Here is a 21,162-nt window from a genome sequence, read left to right on the forward strand (position 1 = left end):
TTTCTTTTCCCATTATGACTTTCAAAGAGAAAAAAAGGCGGGGAAAAACAAAAGATACTTAATCAACGCAAAGTATTGATTACCCATACTAGAGCGTCATTCATCCTCTGCAGATATTTTGTTAAATTCGATTTTTACAACTCTTGGGGAACCAATTAACGTTATTAAGTTAGTCTGTAGAAATGTAATCTCTCGAAAACGAATTATCGTTAATGGGACATAAACATGACAGTTATGGCCAAAAATGCGGTACATTTTTATTATTTTTCTACAGAAATATTAACTGGAATGGAAAATTTTAAATTTTAAATCATTTTCTGCTTATGTCACTAATATTAAATGATAATTAAAATCAATGTTCAGCGCTTAATGTCACGTAGTATGACTCTTATTTTCAATGACTGCAGATATAAGAAATCTCGAGTGATACCGCTTGTTATAAATTTATACACATAATAAATGAATCATTGCCATAAGAATTTATAGATGAAATGAATTAGATTATTGGTTTAACTTTGCATTCATTCTGGTTAGTGTAAATGATAAAAGAAATTACGAGTAGAGAACAATCTTTTTTTTTAATTAGTAATTTATTTGTACTATTTCTGTTGTTTCCAAATGTTAATTATGTCCTTGAGGAGGTATACATTTTCCAGGAAAAAATATTAATTACACAGAATTTTAACGTTACTTTCAAAATGTAAACAAATATTTAAACAAATGTGTGCAATATTCAAAGAAATGTTTTATCGATTTACTATAATGAAGTTAGAATTTATGGGGCAGCAATCGTCACGTGATACGACAATGCATTCTGTCTATCACAATAATGACAAAATCTTTCGAGTCCGATTCTAAACTGATTCACAACCAGAAAACGTCCTGGTATTTTGTCAGTCGTCCAGGCTTTTGTTGCCAGAAACATCACGATTTAAAAGAAAAAGAAAAAAAATTACAACAGAATTAAGATAGGTGTGTTGAAGATAATAGAGTATTATGTGTTCAACCAATCTATGTTATTGGAGTTTGAAAAATGAGAAAAAGATGTGAAGTTATATATATATATATATATTTATGTATGAGTTTTAAAAAATGATGTGGGAAGATAGAAAATGGTGAATGAAACATTATGTGGGAAGTGGTTGGTTTTATTTTCTTGACACCCAGTTCAAGGTTGAATTTTTCTCGCACATTTTCCTAAGTTAATATCCCGTACGACCCAAGTTAATTGAATAAATTGTGGGTAGAAGTAAATGGAATGAAATGAAAAATATAGAACGATTAAGATGAAGGGATGCGGGAAGAGGCGGATACGGAGGATATTTCGGGATTGATATCCAGATACTACAACTGAACCAGACATTCAAAAAGAGTGGTAAATACCTTATCCGGCATAAATTGGTGTCGGGGAAACAACTAGAATAATGGATGAAGGATATTTTGGGGAGTCTACACTGTTGCACTACAACAACCATCCAAACTCGGTCGAGATCATCTCGCCAACTGACCGCCGCAACGAGTCAGAATCGCGATGACGCATTGCAGGTGTCAACTGACCAATAGCAAACAACTTTACTGCTGAGCTCGTGGCTCGTGCACTCGCGCTTCCAGTAAACAGAGGCGCAGTGGGTTGTACCGTATCTACATAAGCTTGCGCATCGTAATGTAGGTCGTCATTTCGACGTTGTTATAAAAACAACACGGAGGTATCTCGTTAAGTTTAGTTATCTAAGTGTGTCTTCGATATATTCTACGTTCTGTTAACCGGCATTCTTGCGTTTACCTTGTGGATAATAAGGAAGAGTGTAACTAGTTCGGCGTGGATTAATACGACCGAAGAGTTTTGTACTAGTGACCGCGATCGTTGGTAGTCTGGTGTCTGCTGCTAAAGGTTTTAGAAGTGATTTGTGTATAGTTTGAGCATTTCATAATCCATCTTCCATCTCCAATGGTAAGTCACCATCTAACTAACTAAAACTGTCGTATAATTACTTCAATAACCGCTCGAATCGAACGTACAATTAGTTTTAATTGAAAAACCGCTCGTCATATGATATTGCCGCATTCGTCCGTTGACAACGTTATGTACCATCTAGCGTTAGTGACACGGTAGACGTCGATCGTATTTCGTTTCACGCCCAATATTTAACTCTTTCTAACGTTTCAGACGGCCAAATCAACTTTTTATCGCTTTCACTGACATTTGCCATATCCCAAAGACAGGATGACGTTTTCATCCGCAAACCTTATCGCCTTTACAAACGGACGTTAGGCTTAGGCTTTACTGGAAACTTGACGTTTTTGATTGTTTCGCTTGGGAAATTGTGGAATGACAACGAATGCAAAGAATGCTAACGAGCAATGTTTACCGAGAAGACGGCATTGCATCCAAACAACTGGCACTTCCATATGCCTCTCGGCTAATAATTCGAATTTGAAATGGCCAATGGATAGATTACGTCACCGTGACGTTTAATCGCTGCATTATTAGACCTTCCGGTTGAAATATCTGCAAGGGATACTTAACTGTAACCGTGAAGTTTTTTAATTAATTTTTTTTATTAGTTAAATCTCATATATAAGCACTTCATTGTATTTATAAAATTTTGGCATTTTTCCTTACTTCATATAAATTTTTTTTTTGCAGGCTGACCAGTTGACCGAAGAACAAATTGCTGGTATGAATAATTATTACTTTTTTCTCCTTAAACTTACTGTTGACAGTTCAGGCATGGCAACTTCTAAAATTCCCTCTCCTCAATTATCTGCTGATATATATTATTCAGCAGTTACTCTTGCTTTTAATTTTTTATAAAGTACTAATATGGGTCATTCATTTTTCTAAATTTTGAAATAATAGGAAATAAAATCTAGGTTAAAATAGTAATAATATATTTTTTAAACTTTATATTGACAAATATGGTGACATCACAAATCTTGACTTCTAAATTCACTTTTCTTCATCTTTTATTTTGCACTTCAAATAAGGTCACTATTATTATCAATATTTCAATTAACAAAACAAATATTCTTGACTTATGCAACATTCTTTTTAGCTTTGTAAAAGTTCTAAATAGAAATTGATCCTAACTTTTTTGTTAATTGTTTATGCTAACTTCTCTAACAGACAAAGTTCATTCCAGTCATGACCTCAATTTCTTTTGGAATATCATGCAGAAGAATGTCTAATTAGGTTAGGTTAAAGGTATTAATGCACCGATACTGTTGATTTTTATTGCCTTCATAGAATATTTTTATTAATTTTATATTTATTAAAAAAAATTTGAGATTAATTTTTTAAACTTTTCTCCTTTTTTCTCTTTTCAGAATTTAAAGAAGCATTCTCTCTTTTTGATAAGGATGGAGATGGCACTATAACAACTAAGGAACTTGGTACAGTGATGAGATCTCTAGGTCAAAATCCAACAGAAGCAGAACTACAAGATATGATCAATGAAGTAGATGCAGATGGTAATTATCCTTAAAACTTTGAAAAAAGAAAATTTTGAAAATTTTAATTTTACATGACTTCTCATAGGTAATGGAACCATTGACTTTCCTGAGTTCTTGACAATGATGGCAAGGAAAATGAAAGACACTGATAGTGAAGAAGAAATTAGAGAAGCCTTTAGGGTTTTTGATAAAGATGGAAATGGATTTATCAGTGCTGCAGAGTTACGCCATGTTATGACAAATCTTGGTGAAAAGCTTACGGATGAAGAAGTAGATGAAATGATTCGTGAAGCAGACATTGATGGTGACGGTCAAGTCAATTATGAAGGTATGATGATGAGATTTAACTTCCTTTTTCTTATTAAAATCCTTATCCCACACACCTATTTCTTCTTTTTTTCCAGAATTTGTCACTATGATGACATCAAAGTGAAGACACCCCCACTTCATTTGTAATTAAAATTCTTTTTACTTCATGTTTTGCTTTCATAACGTTTGGTGTTAAAATAGCTTCAACATTTAATTGGTCTCGGTGTTGCTCTGTAAAAAATTTTTGTACCATATTAAGAAAATGCCAGATGCATGGATGTGACTTGTCCTCCATTTTCTTGTCTGTGTTCCATCATACTAGACTGTCCTGTACTTTTGTAAATTTTCAACATTCATTAAAGTTAGTCTTTATGTCAAAGTATATTTGTGTTTATATAATTGCCTAAATATTCCAATATTTAAAGTGCTCCATGCAGTTAGGTTTGACAATTCTCTCAAAACAGTAACATTTTGCTTGAGTATTTGCAATGTTAAATTTGTAATTAATGTTGTTTTATCGATTTTTATTAATGTTGATCTGATGCAGCTTGTTAAAACATTCAAAAAAAATCTTAGAATCATTTTTTTGCTCTTAATCATTTTGAACGTTATCATTTGTAATGTCTGTTTTCAGATAAAATAACTAGTAATAAAAACCTGTCTTTAATTAGTTTAAAATCATGTCAGATTTATTATGGCTTGTGTGTTGTCAGTTTTTTTTCTAGATGGAGAGAGATATTAGACTGTAAATCTAAAGACTAAAAAGGTCTAAACAATCAAAGCTATTTACCATTTATCTGGAAATAATTTACTCAATGAGTAAATCTGGCAAGTTACCAATAAGAAAAGTTGTGTGTGTGTGTATAAGTTCCAATTCTGCAAGAAGTTGAGCTCTGGCTGACTTATTTCGGTGCGAATTTTGTAAAATATACTTTCTATTCATTGGTAGAATACAAAGGACCGTGAATATAGTAATGAGTAATTTACGTTTGTCTTTAATTTCAATTACGATGAATCAAACTTATAAATAGCACAGTGATCTAGCAAGTAATCTTGCAAGGAAGTTTATGGGTGTAGAAAAAAACGGTCGAGGAAACAGGTTTGAAAATGTGACTTGTAAATAAAATGTTGTGTCGAAATAAATGACATATTGAATGACTTAGTACATTTCAATACATAATTGCATAATTTTACTTACGGATAAAATTTACTAATTAAGATATTCGCTTGAAGGTTAACGATAGATGGCGTTTGTTCGTGACGACTAAACATAATAGAAAAAACTAACTCGTGTCTGCCGCATTTCAGGAAATTGATGAATTTTCGCTAGTAACATGCTTGACTACGAAATATTTTAACTGATAACGCGCAACATTTTACGCAGAAAAAAGCGGCGACATGTTACGGAGAATTAGTGAATTTTTCATATTTGTGTAATTTACGAGTTTGAAAAAATATTCTAATCTTTAAAGTATGTAAACAATTAACCTGTACACTAAGAGCATACTATGCAATATCATTGAAAACCGCGTAAGTAGTAATCTAATAATAAATGATATAATTATTTCGTGAATACGTTTTTTCTTATCGGAGAAAACGCAATTATGTATAATGAACTGTCTAAATTCGTTAAGCATTGTATATCTACAGTTAAACATTATTACTTAACACCATGTCTACTTAGTATATCTTGTTACATTTGAAATTAAAACAAAAAAAAAGTTTTTTTGTTGATCTATTGATTTGTTTTCGAATCAATACCTCACAAAAACACTTTTCTATTTTTATTCCATTGTATTCTTCGGTATGGTTTATAAATTTATAGAAGTTAATTACTCAAAAACTTGATCATTATTTCTTAATTCTTTATATATTACGCGATTCCTTTTTTCCCGATATTTCTACTACAGTACATGGTATACACGTTTTAGTGTATACTGCAAAGATTTTTACTTATAAAATTTATCGTTATGTCTTAATAATAATAATACGATTCAAGTGAATGATTCCTTTTAATCTCATTAAAGTTAAGAAAGTTCAACTGTTGTGTGTTTATAAATGATCAATATTATCAATTACGATAGCCGAGTTATTCGGATAAATGTTGATTAAAAAAAAATTAGCAAGACATAACTTTGCAATGCAATGAATCATTGATGAATAATAAACTCCACCCAAATTTCATGCAGTACAGAAATTTTTAACGTTACGTTACGGGAATAAATAAATATTTTTCTAATTGCCTCCTAACAAAATTTAAAATGATAGTATACTTTTATTACTTATTCACAATACTCATATCATATTTGTGGTGTATATGACCATAATCTTTTGTCTTAGTGTTATTTAATACTTACTCTTTTCTGGTATAGTTCCCAATATTTTTTCATATCTAAATCCAATTTTTTCTCCTGGAACAAGAATGTTATACATCAAGATTTATGATAAATTTTAATTTCTCTGTTATATTCTTTCTCTGTGTTCACAAAACTGAATTAAATAGTAAATATAGTTTGATAGAGTAAAGACTCTATTTTGGAATGAAATTTATCTTCAATATTAAGAATTATAAAAGATTTAATTATACAAATAGATTTTCATTTAAGTTTTTTTCCTTTTATACTCAAATATTTCAAATTTTATTTTTCCAGCTTAATTTATTAATTTAATATTAAAATCTAAAATATATTTTCTTAAAAATGATTTAACAATTACTCATACACTGGCACATAAAAAAAAATTCAATCTATTTTATATGCATGAATTATATTGTACTTTATTGATCATTCAATAAATCTTAATGCAAATTGTACATTATCATATGCTATTCAATTTTGAAAGTCACATTTGCTTCAAATTAATAGAAATAAAAGAATTTACATATTTCAATTAAATTCATATTAACTTCAGTCACTGTTTGAATTAATTTTTATGAGAATAAAAATAATGAAGAAGTAATTTTATTGATATCTGAAATATAGTGCTTTATCAAAGTTTTATATATATATATATATATAAAATCAAACTTATCAACTTTTGATTTCAATCACTCTTCATTTTAATGTAAGATTATTTTTTTTTTTTATACTCTTTCTATCAAGTCCATTGTGGGTTAAGTCATGCACACAATGGCACAGCTAGTGGTGAGGAATGGAATCTAACATATCCAGCACAGGATCATCCCTGAAGAATTGCGAGGGTTTTTCAACGTGTGTTGATTTGTTCCTGGATCCTCAGAGCAGTAAGTTCACAGCTTAACTACTAAACCATCTGGCCATCAATGAAGATCATTAAGAATGCTTTAAAACATTAATTTATATAAATTAAAAATCAATTAATTAAAGTTTGAAATTCAAAAATAATTAAGTAATTCCATGATTTTTGAAATAATTTATTAAATTACATTCCACTGTTTAATGTATCAGTATTTCTTGAACTATTTTTATATAGTATGTATTTATAAAATTTTTGTTTTTCTTTATTTTTCTAAGTTTAATTAGTCATTAATTTAGAAAAATACAAAAGAAAAGATTTAGTCTATTGTACCACTTAAAATTGCAACTGCAAGCTAGGCAGGTAATACTACAAAATATGCTATTTAAGGCTTCAGGATGTTTATCAATTTTCTTAACATATGTTTCACTTAATACATTCTGCTTCTGTGTTATTCTTTTTTAATGTCTTATTTCTTTTTTAATGAGGCACATTTCTCATCCATTTTTTCAAAACGAATGAGAAATGTCAATTACCAATGTTTGATGCAGCAATAAGAACTTTAAGTAACTTCCATTTCACTTGTCAGTCCAATCACACATAACAGAGATTGCAGCCTCCATGTCTGTGAGGGCTGCACAACACTTCAATGAAGTCAACTATGACAAAGAATAAACCATGATAGATATGGTAACCCTATTTATAGATATGGTAACCCTATAGATATTATAATCCACATTAGTTTTCTGGCAGCTGATAGTTCGGTGAATGTCAACATTCAGTGGCTTGGATGGCAAAGATGATGATGATCAGTGGGTCCTTAGTGTCTGGTATCTCAATGGGCTGGGGCTTCACAATCACCAATGAGGAACTTAGTGTTCATTGAGAAGATTATTCCAGAATACAGTAGTTCATTTTATGTATTTAGCACAAACAAATTCAAAATTTTAAACTCAAATATTTCAGTAATCAGGATATGTTTTACAATGATAAACACAAGTTTATTTTGCAAATTCCTGTTCAGGCAAATTTATTCCTGTATTGAAACTTAGCATATATAAAATCATATTTTTACACTTTATTATCCTTTACTTTCATACTTCTCAATGCACATTGTTTTGAACTTTGAAATATTGGCTTCTTTTATAGAAAGGACAATTCTCAACTAGATAATAGTACCTAGTTGAGAATTACATAGAGAAATTTCTTTACATGCATTATAACTAAAGAGGAACAAAGGATGATATAAAGACTGATGAATCATTCAAAATTTTTGACTATATATTTGTGATTACTCTGACCAGAATTACTATCACATGTAAGTTTAAAATCTTTAATTTCATTAAGTACTGTTTAATACTGATACATGCTGATTACATATATAGTAACTAACTATATACATATATAGTTATGTTTGAATATGATTTACTTTTGGCTTCAAAAACTTTATGCCAAGAAGGATAAATATATGCATTGCACATTGCAAGCTTTACTTTTCAATCTTATAAGGAAGAATTATCAAAGAATATATTACAATGTAGTATATTCTTGTCAATGTAGTAGACCTGTTTTTACCACTTAATTGTAAATCATATGCTTTCTTATTTTTTTTGCTCTCCTTGGTAAAGTCAAGTCACATACAGTATAAAGAACTGAGACAGCCAAATGCTTTTTTCATTTTCAGTTGCTCACAATGTGTTTCACATTATTCCACATTAACAAGAAAATATTTTCAGAATGTGGAACAACCAGCTTTAAAAGAAACTTGAAAACATAAGCTTAACCATTATTTATTAGACTTCCTAAATAGATTAACATTGTGTCTACATTTTTTCCAATGTCTATAAATATTTTGTAAATTTTATTAGCTTGTGATTTAGTCCCTTGTGGTTTGCATTTGATACACTTTTAAGTACAAATAACTAATTAAGAAATAGCATCTGCTCTTGTTAGGCTTGTATTTGTACCATATAACTTATCAAACAAATCCAAATAGGTAATTGCATCAGATGACTCTAAAAAGTACAACATTGTAACTTAGTAGCATTTTATTTTGATAAAATAAGTATACATTGTCAAATAAAAATAATATTGACATTGCAATCATCTGCCAATTTTTATACGACAAGTGAAAGTATATCTCTAGAATTTTAACTAACATTTAAAAAATTTGTATTAATTAATTAATTAAAAGACAAGAAAAACTCAATCAATACTAACAATAAATACAAAATAAAATAATTTGGGAAAATCCTGTTCCATCTGCTACAAGATTCTGCAGACCAATAAAATTTATATTTTGGAGGAGTGTGAAAATCATATTAAGAGGAAAACAAAAATCATTCTGGATCAAATATTGAACTTTAGCCCAAAATTCTTGGTTTTGTATGCTAGCTACAGTTCACAAAACATTAATTCATGGAAGCAAAATTATTAAACATGCCTTATTATCAATTAGACAAGGAAGCTAAGAATAAAGATTTTACTCCTTATAGTATTTACAAGAGGCAATGATCCTTACTGTTACAAAATAGCTTCTTTCAGAGTAATTACAAGGANAGTAAAAATACTTTTATCCATCTCATTTTTCTTTTAATATTTACACTTCAGACAACAATACATTAAGTAAAAGAGATATCTCAATTGTAATTTTAGCAATGATTAGTGTTACCACCCATCCGGTTTTCACCCAGACAGTCTGGGAATTGACTCACTGTCTGGGTGAACTACTAATTTTGTCCAGGAATATCGTGCGCAACCTGTTGACTTCTTTTTTTGCTTGTATGATTCGTATTCGTACAGTTCTCCAATGTCCAATAGAGCTAAGTCATCTGTAGTTGTTTTTTCTTAATTTAGTTACTTACGTTACTCCTACAAGTCTCCCTAGTCCTTAACTGTAACCGATTTAGAACCGGCATGCACTGCATGTTATTCTTTGCATTGCAAAATGACATTGCGCATGCATCAGGAACTTCTGTTTGAACAAACCTCACCTGCCATCCGGGTCAGCAAATTTGAAAAGGTGGCAACACTAGCAATGATAAATAAATTGCTTCCAACCCATTAATGAAATAATGTTTGAATAACTATTGGATTTTGTTTCCAAGAAAAACAAAAAATGAGTTTTCAACTGCCAAAAAATGGCCTTGACAATAACAGAAGAGCACATTTCTTTTCCATTATTGGCCATTTCTAGCTATCACTGTGGTAACTAGTAATGTGATTTCTTTTCATCTGTATAGATGAAAAGAAATCACAAGCATCTGTATAGTATCTGTGGTTCAAAATAGTTTGAAAAATGTTTTAAAAATTTAATTTCTTCTAAAGTTTTTTTATTTAGGTATTTTTACTGATATGAAGAATTTTGTTGTTATTGTTTCAGTGTAAATCATTACCTTTGTAAAAGGTGTTCAATATTCATAAAGTTTCTGTTTAATTAATTTGATGGTGTTAAATTACACATGCTTTTCTATATTACATTATTATCTATTCATTTCAAGCACCAATATTTCATGGTCCTAATTGTCAAGTATTTATGACAGATGCCAATTAATACTAACAACACATTAACCATCATTTTTAATGCATTTCTGGAGTTTGAACTATAAAGTCACATTAAACCCTCAACTTAAGAGAAGAGCTTTGTAGTCATAATTGATGAGTTAATTCATATGAAAGAAAAATAATACAAAAGAAGTCACAATCAGATATATGCAATAAATACATCAATACATGCAGAAACTGGTCAGTGAATATTTAAAAAAATATGGCTTTATCTGTAAAATAAGATTTGAACCACAACCTAGTTATAATGTTATTTTGGGTACCAATATGATTCTACCAATTTTGTTATGTAAATAGTATCAAGATTGGTCCAGTTATAAAGGAATTCAAAAATTAATAATTAAAATTTAATTTTTACTACATTTCTATTCAGAGTGCCACTGAAAATTGTTCCGTGTGCTACGTTTGGCATGCGTGCCATAGGTTGCTGACCCTAAAACTTTATAATTCCTCTTCCATTGCATTATAACAGAATATAGGAATTATAAAGTTTTAAAATGTTTGTTATAAAATAATTAATGTCTTCCATCCGAATCTAATTATTTTTAAAAATAACATATTTTGTTCTTTTATTTATCAACCAAACTTTTTCTTGTTCTCCCCATCATAAAAAAACTTTTGCTTTTTACAGTGGGTAGAACAAGAAAAGTTTTAACAGAAAAAATATATGGTAATACATTAGTAAAATTTATCTCAAGTTTCAGTGACTTATCAAAAAATCAGCAAATTTTAAACAATAATTTAGCTTTGTTTTTTGAGATTGGGTGAAATGAATGCCTATTATCTGAGACAGGTCAGCATTGACCACGAAGCAAAATAATGAGTGAATAACTTCTGCTGTTTATAACAGATTACTGTTATTTTTTGTGATGTTTATAACAGATTACTGTTATAAACATCACAAAAAAAAAAAAAACAGATAATATAAGGATGTGTGGAGATCCTTGTTTGACGTTCTGTAATTATCTTTTCCTCTAACGAATATCACTACACCAACATCCAATCTGGTGATATTTCCTTGTTTTAAAAATTGATATTTGAATTTTATTTGTAACCTGAAGATGATTGCTTAAAGCTATTAAAAATTTATGACTTTTTGCTGGAGTTTTGGGTTTGGTTTGTGTTTCTTTATATTACTGTTACAGTAGTTCTATAATAATTGCCCTTTCATTTATTACAAACTATTACTCGATTTATCACTCAACATCAGTGTTCCCAGTGGCAGATTTAGCACTTGAGAGGCCCAAGGCACAATTCAATTTTGAGGCCTCCTCTAAACATTTTCACTATCCCTACAACATAAATGTGCATTCTACACACATTGTAAGTTTTTTTTACTCTGGTAGGCACTATACTGGTGGTCCAAAACAGTGAGATATACGGAAATAACATTAGAAATTAACCAATATAAAATTACAACTGACTGCTGTATTTAAAAGGTTACTGATGTTCAGACTGTATTAATTATGAAAATTGAAACTTATTAGTACAAGAATTATTAAGTTTCAATAGGTAAGTGTTAAAAGAAAAAAAATCTAGTAATCCACAGATATAGAAAATAATTTATTTGTAAATTATTATAATAGATTTCACTATTGTTTGGTAAATAATTAAGAGTAATTTAATTTAGGGAATACTGCTAGATTATTAACTATTTTTATTATGGAAAAAAAATTAATTAAAATAATTTTTTTTTTAATTTTGAGGCCCCAGGTGCGTGCACCTGTTTGGAAATCTGCCACCGAGTGTTCCCCAATCTTTCTTTATAAACTGCCCTAAAAAATGTTTTCAGTCAATATTTTTCTAATTGCCTCCTAACAAAATTTAAAATGATAGTATACTTTTATTACTTATTCACAATACTCATATCATATTTGTGGTGTATATGACCATAATCTTTTGTCTTAGTGTTATTTAATACTTACTCTTTTCTGGTATAGTTCCCAATATTTTTTCATATCTAAATCCAATTTTTTCTCCTGGAACAAGAATGTTATACATCAAGATTTATGATAAATTTTAATTTCTCTGTTATATTCTTTCTCTGTGTTCACAAAACTGAATTAAATAGTAAATATAGTTTGATAGAGTAAAGACTCTATTTTGGAATGAAATTTATCTTCAATATTAAGAATTATAAAAGATTTAATTATACAAATAGATTTTCATTTAAGTTTTTTTCCTTTTATACTCAAATATTTCAAATTTTATTTTTCCAGCTTAATTTATTAATTTAATATTAAAATCTAAAATATATTTTCTTAAAAATGATTTAACAATTACTCATACACTGGCACATAAAAAAAAATTCAATCTATTTTATATGCATGAATTATATTGTACTTTATTGATCATTCAATAAATCTTAATGCAAATTGTACATTATCATATGCTATTCAATTTTGAAAGTCACATTTGCTTCAAATTAATAGAAATAAAAGAATTTACATATTTCAATTAAATTCATATTAACTTCAGTCACTGTTTGAATTAATTTTTATGAGAATAAAAATAATGAAGAAGTAATTTTATTGATATCTGAAATATAGTGCTTTATCAAAGTTTTATATATATATATATATATAAAATCAAACTTATCAACTTTTGATTTCAATCACTCTTCATTTTAATGTAAGATTATTTTTTTTTTTTATACTCTTTCTATCAAGTCCATTGTGGGTTAAGTCATGCACACAATGGCACAGCTAGTGGTGAGGAATGGAATCTAACATATCCAGCACAGGATCATCCCTGAAGAATTGCGAGGGTTTTTCAACGTGTGTTGATTTGTTCCTGGATCCTCAGAGCAGTAAGTTCACAGCTTAACTACTAAACCATCTGGCCATCAATGAAGATCATTAAGAATGCTTTAAAACATTAATTTATATAAATTAAAAATCAATTAATTAAAGTTTGAAATTCAAAAATAATTAAGTAATTCCATGATTTTTGAAATAATTTATTAAATTACATTCCACTGTTTAATGTATCAGTATTTCTTGAACTATTTTTATATAGTATGTATTTATAAAATTTTTGTTTTTCTTTATTTTTCTAAGTTTAATTAGTCATTAATTTAGAAAAATACAAAAGAAAAGATTTAGTCTATTGTACCACTTAAAATTGCAACTGCAAGCTAGGCAGGTAATACTACAAAATATGCTATTTAAGGCTTCAGGATGTTTATCAATTTTCTTAACATATGTTTCACTTAATACATTCTGCTTCTGTGTTATTCTTTTTTAATGTCTTATTTCTTTTTTAATGAGGCACATTTCTCATCCATTTTTTCAAAACGAATGAGAAATGTCAATTACCAATGTTTGATGCAGCAATAAGAACTTTAAGTAACTTCCATTTCACTTGTCAGTCCAATCACACATAACAGAGATTGCAGCCTCCATGTCTGTGAGGGCTGCACAACACTTCAATGAAGTCAACTATGACAAAGAATAAACCATGATAGATATGGTAACCCTATTTATAGATATGGTAACCCTATAGATATTATAATCCACATTAGTTTTCTGGCAGCTGATAGTTCGGTGAATGTCAACATTCAGTGGCTTGGATGGCAAAGATGATGATGATCAGTGGGTCCTTAGTGTCTGGTATCTCAATGGGCTGGGGCTTCACAATCACCAATGAGGAACTTAGTGTTCATTGAGAAGATTATTCCAGAATACAGTAGTTCATTTTATGTATTTAGCACAAACAAATTCAAAATTTTAAACTCAAATATTTCAGTAATCAGGATATGTTTTACAATGATAAACACAAGTTTATTTTGCAAATTCCTGTTCAGGCAAATTTATTCCTGTATTGAAACTTAGCATATATAAAATCATATTTTTACACTTTATTATCCTTTACTTTCATACTTCTCAATGCACATTGTTTTGAACTTTGAAATATTGGCTTCTTTTATAGAAAGGACAATTCTCAACTAGATAATAGTACCTAGTTGAGAATTACATAGAGAAATTTCTTTACATGCATTATAACTAAAGAGGAACAAAGGATGATATAAAGACTGATGAATCATTCAAAATTTTTGACTATATATTTGTGATTACTCTGACCAGAATTACTATCACATGTAAGTTTAAAATCTTTAATTTCATTAAGTACTGTTTAATACTGATACATGCTGATTACATATATAGTAACTAACTATATACATATATAGTTATGTTTGAATATGATTTACTTTTGGCTTCAAAAACTTTATGCCAAGAAGGATAAATATATGCATTGCACATTGCAAGCTTTACTTTTCAATCTTATAAGGAAGAATTATCAAAGAATATATTACAATGTAGTATATTCTTGTCAATGTAGTAGACCTGTTTTTACCACTTAATTGTAAATCATATGCTTTCTTATTTTTTTTGCTCTCCTTGGTAAAGTCAAGTCACATACAGTATAAAGAACTGAGACAGCCAAATGCTTTTTTCATTTTCAGTTGCTCACAATGTGTTTCACATTATTCCACATTAACAAGAAAATATTTTCAGAATGTGGAACAACCAGCTTTAAAAGAAACTTGAAAACATAAGCTTAACCATTATTTATTAGACTTCCTAAATAGATTAACATTGTGTCTACATTTTTTCCAATGTCTATAAATATTTTGTAAATTTTATTAGCTTGTGATTTAGTCCCTTGTGGTTTGCATTTGATACACTTTTAAGTACAAATAACTAATTAAGAAATAGCATCTGCTCTTGTTAGGCTTGTATTTGTACCATATAACTTATCAAACAAATCCAAATAGGTAATTGCATCAGATGACTCTAAAAAGTACAACATTGTAACTTAGTAGCATTTTATTTTGATAAAATAAGTATACATTGTCAAATAAAAATAATATTGACATTGCAATCATCTGCCAATTTTTATACGACAAGTGAAAGTATATCTCTAGAATTTTAACTAACATTTAAAAAATTTGTATTAATTAATTAATTAAAAGACAAGAAAAACTCAATCAATACTAACAATAAATACAAAATAAAATAATTTGGGAAAATCCTGTTCCATCTGCTACAAGATTCTGCAGACCAATAAAATTTATATTTTGGAGGAGTGTGAAAATCATATTAAGAGGAAAACAAAAATCATTCTGGATCAAATATTGAACTTTAGCCCAAAATTCTTGGTTTTGTATGCTAGCTACAGTTCACAAAACATTAATTCATGGAAGCAAAATTATTAAACATGCCTTATTATCAATTAGACAAGGAAGCTAAGAATAAAGATTTTACTCCTTATAGTATTTACAAGAGGCAATGATCCTTACTGTTACAAAATAGCTTCTTTCAGAGTAATTACAAGGATGACTTACACTCATTGTACCAACATGGCTGATATGATAGATGAACTCAGGTGAATCACTAGGATAGTGCAAGAGTATGGTTTTCCAAAAAATTAGTACATAAGTTAGCCCAAAACTTTCAGAGCCTACATAATGACAATGGCTCTGAGTTGAGCCACAATGCTAGTTCAAACAATAGGTCAGTTTTTCACAACAGTACAGTAATTAACTATGAAAAAACAGCTAAAGCCAAAAACATGCACATCACACATGGGTGCAATCTTAGCATATACAAACTTTTACAGAATGGAAAAGATCCTTTAAACAAAGCAAGAGCACTAGGTGTATGTATGCAATGATCAATTCCAGAGAGATCTTGTTTACATATGATCTACAAAAAAATCCTTAAAACAATGTGTAGCTGATCATGAATGATATAATTAATAAGAAAATAACTCCCACACTCTACTTATGCATTGGAAAAAGATGTTGAAGCTAAGTTAAAACAAGCCATTATGATAAGATGCAGTATTCACAAGTAAATGAGGCAATTAGAAGCTCTTGAAATTTTCAAAGCTGACAAACAAGGACATCATATTAATTTTAAAGAGGAAAAATATATTTTTCATGCATGGCAAGCACAATATGTTACTGCGTTATAATTTAATTTTGTCAGTTATATGTACAATACATGTACCCCACTGATTATTTTGAATTTGATTTATGATGCTGTTCTATCATGCAAAACATACATTTTAGAATGTATGTTTTGCATGAAGCAGGGGAAGATTGATAATGTTTGTTTTTTTGAAGAATTATACCTGTTGCTGGACAAAATCAAGGTTGTTGGCATCTAAACTTATTACCTGTTACATTGAGTAATTAATGGAATGTGTTATTTCAGCTCACTAGATGATATTGGAATTTTTGTTTTGACAGTAAGTCAAGATGAAGGCAGTGGAAGTTGTGAATTCATTGGCCAGTAAGACATTGAGAAAGTCTTTGGCAATGCCTTTCACCAGGTGTTTCAGTTTCTTGAAGTTCAGCATGTGTGTTGATTTTTTGGCACAAGACAAGACATCCTGGATTTAAGATTCACTGTCTTCCCCAACTGTTTAGCTCAGCTTTCTGAATGCAGTTTGGACATGGCCAAGAGTCAAGAGTCAGTCAGGGATGTCACAGGTTTTTCAGAAAGCATTTTGGAACGATGGTTAGTTGACAATTTGGCTCTCATTGTTCATATAACAGCATTTGGCAGTACTTCCCAAGAAGTAAATACTATTGAGCTTTAGCTTGCCCATCGATTTGTTATAGCAAGTGATTAATCTAGTAATGGTTGTCTTCATTCTTCTCAGCATGACAGATTAGGATCTCAGCAGGACACAGGCTATAGGTCAAATAGTTGATGACTGAGGATTGGGTGACATATCTACATTGTTACATTTCTGGAATGGCTTTAGCTTCTGCTGCTATGATGAGCAATCTGGATGAGACGTATTTGAGGCCTAATCTCCTGTCTTCTAGTTTTCTGAATTTTAGACGCAGACATTAAACAGAAAAATAAATGAATTTAGTTCATTCTAGCTAAAAAAAAATTATAGTAAATTGACATTAAGAAAGAAAAAAAGAATTGCAGGCTCAAACAATCTAATGCAGGAGAATTCCAAATAAAAACTGTACCACAAGTGCATTCCATTAAAACATATTTTTTTAAAGTCATGCACAATCTCATCTGATTAATCAATGGCTTCAGTGGCAAAAGTCCATTTTGATATTAACTACAATGTAATTTTATAAAACAAAAATTGTTAATGTTAAATCTAACTATAATAGTGCCAAAATATATTATTATTATTAAACTAAAGACAAACTAAAGGAAATAAGAAAAATTTGTAATTTTTTTCTACTTCCTGTTTACTAAATTATAAAAAATGAAAAAATTATTACATCCATGATATCTAAACTATAAAGTATAGAAAGAAAATAAAAATTATAGAAGAATAAAGTTTGAAAGCTGTGACTGTCTAGAATACAAACTGCAAAAATATAAATACAATTTTGAAATAATTATTGTATTAGAAGTACTCAGAACAGCAAACTAACTTAAGTGTTCCTATGATTATTTTTAGAACATTAATTCCTAGGCCAGCATTCTTAAAATTTTAAACAACTTACCTTGAATAATATAAATTAACTAAAATTAGTATTTTCTTTGAAACATTTTGAAGAGCAAGATATGTTATAACTGACAATTTATGTTTGAATAAAAAACCAGAATCTATCATAAAACGTGAATTATTTAAGTGTTTTTGTAGCTAATTTGCAGGAATCTGTCCTTAAAAATGATATTCATACTGTTACTAACAAGAAGTTGCTAATGAGGTCAAAGGGATCAACTTTATAGATTTCTTGCTTTAGACTTGACAGAAGTTCTGATAAGACCAAGACTGCAAATGATGAAGTAATCCAGACATTTTTAAGCATCATGCACACCACTTTATTATAATTAGAAACTTTAAAATTTGAATTTTGTTGAAGTTTTTGGATTCTTCTGTGAATATCATTATTCCTAATGAAAATAAAGACTTACTTCATACAATTTCAATCTTTTAATAACTCTCAAAAATTAAATTGTAATTCTGCCAGCCCTTTTCTACAAAGAAATATTATATTTTTAATTGTGTTGGGATTGTCACTCGTGAACATTTTAAACTGTTTTACATATTTGTGCAGAGGCATAGCCTCTAAAGAAAGGTTGTCTCTGCAATGGAAATACAGGTAACCCCCGTATAACACGGCACTTCTATAGCATGGATTCACTCTAACACGGTTCGAGAATTGGGACCATCCCCCGTATAACACGGCACTTCTATAGCATGGATTTACTCTGACACAGTTCGAAAATTGGATAAAACCATTGTACATGAAATGTAATTAAAACTATTAAAAGCGAACTTTATCTAATTTTAAATTAGGGAAATTCCCGTACAACGTGATAAAGCTTTTAGTGCGAAAGATACCTCATTTGACATTTTTCATTCGAGCGCGTACGTACTATCAGATTTTCCTGCATAATTTTCACGAAATATTAGTATGGAATAAGAGAAAAACATTTGGCAACATCAAAAGCAGAAGCATCGAGATCTGGCAACATGAGACAAGTTTTGAGAGATAACACGTATATTGACAGAAGACGGGAAAAGAAAATTTACATAGTTAAGTACTTGCTTTATTCTGTCAGTGGTTTTTAGGCATTGAATCCCACCTCTGATCCTTGGGACAATCCACACCTTTACAAGTACAGTATACTTTAAAACTTTAATTGTGTCTCTTTTCTGGCTACATAGAATAAAAATTTTCAGGTAAGTACAGTACTATAGTATTGTACTCAACCTTTTTTAAAGAAATAATAATTATGTTTATATTTTTAAGAATCTGTAGCACTAAGCCATGTCTGACAAAAATGAAAAAATGTCTCTTAAAAGACATTTCATCTCCATACAAACAAAATTACAATTTTAGATCGGCTCAAAAAGGGTGAAAAGATATCTTATGTCGCCAAATCATTGGATTTAAATGAAGCAACAATACGGACTATAAGGAAAAATGAACAGAAAATTAGAGATTCCATTGCTGCAGGCTGTTCTATCTCCTCAAATATGACATCTCGTCCCAGGGCAGCAATAATTGAACAGATGGAAAAAGCCCTTAGCATCTGGATTGAAGACTGTTCAAAAAAGCGGATTCCACTGAGCACCAATATTATTAAACACAAAGCCTTGAAAATTTACAACTACTTAAAGGAAAATGGAGAAACTGCTACTAATCCAGATTTTGTAGCCAGTAAATGGAGGTTTGATCGTATGAGAAAACATTTATCACTACAAAACCTAAAAATAGAGGGTGAAAGTGCATCAGCCAATAAAGAAGCCGCCAAAATTTATCCAATGGAATTAAAAAGAATTATTGAAGAGGATTGATATTGAACACATCAGGTTTTTAATGCCGATGAGACTGCTCATTGGTGGGAAAAAATGCCCAAGAGGACATATATTTCTAAAGATGAAAAAGTTGCACCTGGTTTCAAGGTATCAAAAGACCGTGTAACATTACTTATGTGCAGTAATGCTTCAGGCGATTACATGGTAAAACCTATGCTGGTTTATAAATCTCTCAATCCTCGTGCAATGAAAAACCTAAATAAGAGTAATTTTCCTGTATACTGGGCAGCAAATAAAAAAGCTTGGGTGACTACTGAATTATTTATAAAATGGTTTTTAAACTGTTTTGTACCAAGTAAACTACTTAAAACAGAAAACTACTTAAAACAGAAAAATTTAGATTTTAAAGTTCTACTTATATTGGATAATGCGCCCAGCCATCCACAAGATTTAAATCACCCAAATATCAAAATAACTTTTTTACCTCCAAAAACAACTGCTTTACTTCAACCATTAGATCAGGGAATTATAGCTACATTTAAAACCAATTATATAAGATCATTACAATGGATTTTGAATAAAATCGATGATGAATCTATGGACGTTAAGGAGGCGTGGAAACTCTTCACAATTTTGGACTGCATTAACCTAATAAACTAATCCAACAGAGAAATAAAACCAACGACATTAAATGGATGTTGGAGAAAAATATGGCCGGAGTCAATTGAAAATGAAAATTTGATCGAGACAGCAGAAAACAGAATGGATGAGGTAGTAGAAATTGCTAAGTCTCTAGGAGGAGAAGGTTTTGACGATATGATTGCACAAGATATCCAAGAATTACTGGTGGAAGAAGAAATTTATGAAGCAGGTTTGGTAGAAATGATATCTGGAATCCATGATAACTCAGAGGATGATAGCACAGCTGAAGACAAAGAAGTTAAAAAGTTTACTCTACAAAACATAAAGAAAGGCCTAGGATTAGCCGAACAGTTAGAGTCATATTTCTTAAATGAAGATCCTTCAAATGAAAGGAGCACAAAGTTCAAAAGAGAACTTCATAAGTGCTTAGCACCATATAAAGAAATTTATACAGATCTTTTATCTAAAAGCAAGCAATGTAAAATAACATATTTTTTGCAAAAGGTAGAGCATAGATATGAACATAATGCAGAAAAATGCTCAGAGAATAAGAATATCTTGCAAAAAATAAAATGCCCTCGGTTAACAGTGCTTAGTGCTGATGAAGAAAATATTGTTTAATTTACATTAATATGTATAACTTCTTTAAAAAATTTTAATAAAGATATTTATCTTAATTATGAAAATATAATAGCATGTTTTTTAATTTTTGGAACCTAACCC

At 29.7% G+C, this 21,162-nt stretch overlaps 3 protein-coding genes across 3 annotated transcripts; all 3 read left to right on the forward strand.

Annotated features, from left to right (window-relative positions):
* The first annotated feature begins 1,667 nt into the window (after positions 1-1,667).
* On the forward strand, positions 1,668-4,926 carry LOC111630003 (calmodulin). Its single transcript, XM_023373994.1, has 5 exons — positions 1,668-1,951; positions 2,648-2,678; positions 3,328-3,471; positions 3,539-3,781; positions 3,858-4,926. The coding sequence occupies exons 1-5, from the start codon at positions 1,949-1,951 to the stop codon at positions 3,884-3,886; spliced, it is 450 nt and encodes a 149-aa protein (XP_023229762.1). The 5' UTR covers positions 1,668-1,948; the 3' UTR covers positions 3,887-4,926.
* A 14,964-nt stretch (positions 4,927-19,890) lies between these two features.
* LOC111630010 (tigger transposable element-derived protein 1-like) lies at positions 19,891-20,457 on the forward strand. The gene has a single exon (XM_023374002.1). It carries the CDS (start codon positions 19,891-19,893, stop codon positions 20,455-20,457), a length of 567 nt encoding a protein of 188 aa, XP_023229770.1.
* On the forward strand, positions 19,942-21,097 carry LOC111630011. The gene has a single exon (XM_023374003.1). It carries the CDS (start codon positions 20,560-20,562, stop codon positions 21,058-21,060), a length of 501 nt encoding a protein of 166 aa, XP_023229771.1. The 5' UTR covers positions 19,942-20,559; the 3' UTR covers positions 21,061-21,097.
* The last annotated feature ends 65 nt before the right edge of the window (positions 21,098-21,162 follow it).

The sequence above is a fragment of the Centruroides sculpturatus genome, unplaced genomic scaffold (genome assembly GCF_000671375.1).
Source record: "Centruroides sculpturatus isolate CEXI.00-Female unplaced genomic scaffold, Cexi_2.0 scaffold415, whole genome shotgun sequence".
Lineage (NCBI taxonomy): Eukaryota > Metazoa > Arthropoda > Arachnida > Scorpiones > Buthidae > Centruroides > Centruroides sculpturatus.

What these genes read in the sequence shown, in the direction of transcription:
- LOC111630003 (XM_023373994.1), top strand. An exon ending in GACCGAAGAACAAATTGCTG is followed by an intron (nt 2,679 to 3,327) that starts GTATGAATAATT and finishes TTCTCTTTTCAG; the next exon opens with AATTTAAAGAAGCATTCTCT. An exon ending in CAATGAAGTAGATGCAGATG is followed by an intron (nt 3,472 to 3,538) that starts GTAATTATCCTT and finishes GACTTCTCATAG; the next exon opens with GTAATGGAACCATTGACTTT.
- LOC111630010 (XM_023374002.1), top strand. Translation starts at nt 19,891, where the DNA reads ATGCCCAAGAGGACATATATTTCTAAAGATGAAAAAGTTGCACCTGGT.
- LOC111630011 (XM_023374003.1), top strand. Translation starts at nt 20,560, where the DNA reads ATGGATGAGGTAGTAGAAATTGCTAAGTCTCTAGGAGGAGAAGGTTTT.